The 4,084-nt window shown below is 40.3% G+C and overlaps 1 protein-coding gene across 1 annotated transcript; it reads right to left on the reverse strand.

Annotated features, from left to right (window-relative positions):
- Positions 1 to 431: 431 nt before the first annotated feature.
- On the reverse strand, positions 432 to 3,745 carry LOC106416572 (decapping 5-like protein). The gene is given in 10 exon segments (XM_048767583.1): positions 432 to 856; positions 953 to 1,039; positions 1,041 to 1,084; positions 1,177 to 1,246; positions 1,248 to 1,309; positions 1,312 to 1,330; positions 1,771 to 2,625; positions 2,729 to 2,800; positions 2,978 to 3,078; positions 3,393 to 3,745. Coding segments are annotated over 10 exon segments (1,746 nt in total). The 5' UTR covers positions 3,580 to 3,745; the 3' UTR covers positions 432 to 607.
- Between the last annotated feature and the right edge of the window lie 339 nt (positions 3,746 to 4,084).

The following is a 4,084-nucleotide window of genomic DNA, read 5'->3' on the forward strand; positions in this document are numbered from 1 at the left end:
TGTCACCTACTCGGACTTCTAAAAAGTTGAGGTGTCAAATGCTGGAAAGAACCTTGTGCTATTATTGTGTTGATTAGCTCTATTAATAATAAGAAGTTGATTATATAATAATGTTTTTGATTTATTAATCGAAGGAAAATTTGATGTTCATCACCTAAAATAATTTGGTTAGGAATCGATGAGACAGCATCCGGGCTGGGACCAAGTTCTTGGCTTTTCTTTTGTGGGTTTGTGGTGAGCTTCTAAGAGAGGTTAAATGAATTAAAGGGCTGCGTGTTTAACCTTATTTTGGTGAGCTAAAGTCCTGGTATATTTCTTTCCTGCACAAATGGGTTTTGCAATTAGCATGCGTAATTGTATAAAGATGCGTATACTTCCTAAATTTTCTCCTTACATTTAAAATATATTTTCATACTTGAGGAAGAAAAAAGTCTTATGAAGAGTATATAATTAAAGATTTGCATATACCAAAAGGTTCATAGTACTTTTTTGTTTCATTGAAGAACAAATAACATTCTCCCTAGAGGCTAAAGCTCATCAAACAGAAAAAAAGGAAATGAAATTGCCAATATGATATGCATCAAATCTTGGGATTCAAAGGCAGCGGTTAAGAGAAGGAAGTGGTGAGGACAAGCAAATCCCTTCTAATGAAAACAGAAATTCGAATCAGAAATGAAGTGTTTCTGCCTCGGCCTCTCCCACCAGAGTAGTAACCATAGCCAGAATTCGAGTAGTAGTTGTTGTTGTAATTATTATTATTATTATCATATCCGCCTCTGTAATTGGTCTGTGCAGCGAGATATGCACCCTGGCCCGGTTGTGGTTGAAGTGGCATTTGAAAATGGTTACCATATGCCTGAAATAAGAACAAAACGGGTCCATCAAATAAACACTATTTGCAATTTAAGGATGAAAAGTTTCACAACTTTTGGTTGGTGAATACAGAAAGGACGAAACAAAACCTCAGGATTTGTCTCATATGCTCCGGAAACGGGCTGTCTAGTTGTTGTTGTCCGCTCTTGCTAACACGGTCAACGGGGATTGCACGAGATTGTATCGAAAAAGTCATCTTGTTATAAGCAGGCTGCACCAAAGCAAATAATAATGGTTAATTGCTGCTTGAACATCATATAGATCATATTAACTAAGATAACGTCAAGAGCTTGAGAATCACACCTTTGCCTTCCCTTCTTCGGTAGGCTCAAACTACGGTTTTTCCCTGATTGTTTTTACCGAGAAAACCCCATTAGTTCACTCTTATTGAACTTTTCGTTCATTGCCTCAAAATCAAATTCTTCAGTGAACTCATTTCAGAACTGGGGATCCGAGACTGCCAACACATTTAGAACCGGAAGGACACATTTAGCAACTATGGCATGTATGTACTGTATTGCTAATTAGATACAAAAACAGCAATGGCGCTTGATATGAAGCTAAATGATCATCACTGGTAGCGACATCATGAATTTAAGACCAATGTAATCATGAAACTGCATAGTAGTAGCCATGAGAAGTCATGATAGGGCGATGATCACGAAAAAACATCATATGGTCAGAAACGGAATTAAAAGCAAAAAAGAGAGAGAGAGAGAGAGAGAGGAGAGAGAGAGAGGAGCGAGAGAGGAGAGAGGAGAGAGGAGGAGAGAGAGAAGAGAGAGAGAGAGAGAGAGAGAGGAGAGAGAGAGGAGAGAGAGAGGGGGGAAGAGGAGGAGAGAAGAGAGGAGAGAATGACGAGGAGAGAGAGAGAGAGAGAGAGAGAGAGAGAGAGACCTGATGAGCTGTAGCCGCAAGAGGCAGCAATGGCTCTTGATATGTGGCAGCAAGACTTCGAGATGGCACACCCACTGATACCGGGTTAGTTGCAACAAACATCTCTTGACCCCTATTGACCATCTGCCTAGATTGTAGTAATGGCTTCATGTCAGAAAATGACACAGGCGAATTTGAAAACGGACCAGGAACTACAGGAGCTGAGTGAGAAGTCATAGCTGGTATATTATAAGGTATCGATCGGTTATGATGGTTAGACAGAGAGTCATAGACACCATTACCAACAGCCTGGGGTGCAATGGGGTAACTGTTCTGAATATATGGAGCAGAAAGCTGTGCTTCAGAAAGTTGTGAAGAAGCAAGGTCAGGTGGAGTATGGCGTTGTGCTTGACCAAGGGGAGAAGAGTATGATTGATTAGAAGCAACGTCAGGTGTACGAGTAACAACCTGTGATGTATCATCTACTAATCCCATAACTGGTGAAGCAGACATATCTATAATCTGAGGATCATTGTGCTTCATAGAAGATGATGAAACTGCCTGGTGCATCATACCAGGAGGGACACCAGTGGAAGGTAATTTGTTTCCTTGCACAAAAGAAGGCATGGGCATAAACATACCAGCATTACTTTGAGCAGCTTGAAAACTATTTGTTGAACCAATAAGGCTTGCTGGTGATTCTGTTCCAGCATTAGATGGAGGAGGCTGGAAGCCTAAAGGGACTGGTGAATGTTGTGTAGCAGGAACCGGTTTACTACTCAAAGCAGGTGTTTGCACCCATTGTGCTCCTCTCCCCATGCCATAACCACTATCATATCCAGGAGGGGAGCTCATAGCTGGCCTGGCATGAGAGACCTGTAAACAAGAAACAGGAAATAAGACAACGAAAAAAATCATGCAATCTGATAGTTCGAACATACAACTTATCATTATCCATGCTTTACATGAATATCTTTACCTGATTAACGTCTTGTTCACGCTGAATCTGCTGTCTTGGTTGTGGAGATGGAGAAGGGTTAACTTGCAGATCCTGAATATACCAAACAAGAATCATACAGATCAATATAACTAACCTTCAAAGTTTAAACAATGACCATGTCACTTAGAAAAACATAAGAATGCAATATAACCAACCTTCAATGGCTAAACAATGATACAATCTTAAAAACATTAAAATGTATAAGAAGGTAAGAGCTTGAACACAAACCTTGACGTCACTTCCGCGGAAAAGAATGTAATCGTAAACTGTATCAGATGGCGGAACTTGCGGCCCATCTTTCTTCCTCCCCTCAGTTCCACAAGATCTTACTGCAACAAACACACATTCAAGAAGCAACACACGACCCTATTATCATTCAACACAAGGACACGCATAATCACTCACAAGAACTGAATCAGAATCAGAATCAGTATGATAACTTCAAACGCAAATAAAGATCTTAGTGCAAAACACATTCAAGAAGCAACACAAGAGTATCATCACTAACAAGAAAGGAATCAGAATAGAAATGATAACTCCAAACGCCAACAAAGTGATAAAGATCTACTTAGCTTCCCAGGTTACGAATACACAAGCATGAACATGTAAATCTATCTGCGTTCGCAAAATCGAGAATCCGTACCCTTCTTTAGACCTAGCGTGGAGTCATTGACGTTGAGATGGTATAGAATGCCTTCGTAACGGATCTCGGAGTTAGAAATTAGACTGATGAAGCTTCCTACGAACGTATCGCCCTGCGACGGAGATGGAGATGGAGATGGCGACGGCGACGGCGACGGCGAGGAAGATTGGGAACTCTCACTCGCCATTTCAGTGGAGAAGGAACGATGAAGAAGTAGAACGAATCAATTATTGTAATCGATTAGGGTTCTTGCTGTTTCTCTCCTATTGCAATGTTTGATTTTTGAAAATTTTCTCTCGTCTCTTTCTCTCTCGGAACCGTCGTGGCTCGAGTTCGTCTCCGTCGTGATTTTTAAAGGCGGGGAGATCTCTGTGCCGTTGGTCCATCTTTGACTCTATTTTGGGCCTTCCTAAAGCCCATTTTCTTTAAGCTCACAATTGTTTTTGATTCAGTACTAATTTGAAACATAATATGAGTATTCAATTGGATCAGCCCGGTTCACAAGGAGTATTTCGGTTCACTAATTTAATTAGTACACGACTTTGGAAAAGTATGTTGTTATTTCCCCCACGATGCTTATGACAATAATGTGCAAGATTGTGATGATACCAAAAGTATTTGCAAGTTTTTTTTTTTAAATAGTTTAATTTCTATGCTATGCATGTACTGATAGGCCTGGGACTTTTATCCGA

Source organism: Brassica napus, chromosome C9 (assembly GCF_020379485.1).
Source record: "Brassica napus cultivar Da-Ae chromosome C9, Da-Ae, whole genome shotgun sequence".
Classification (NCBI taxonomy): Eukaryota; Viridiplantae; Streptophyta; class Magnoliopsida; order Brassicales; family Brassicaceae; genus Brassica; species Brassica napus.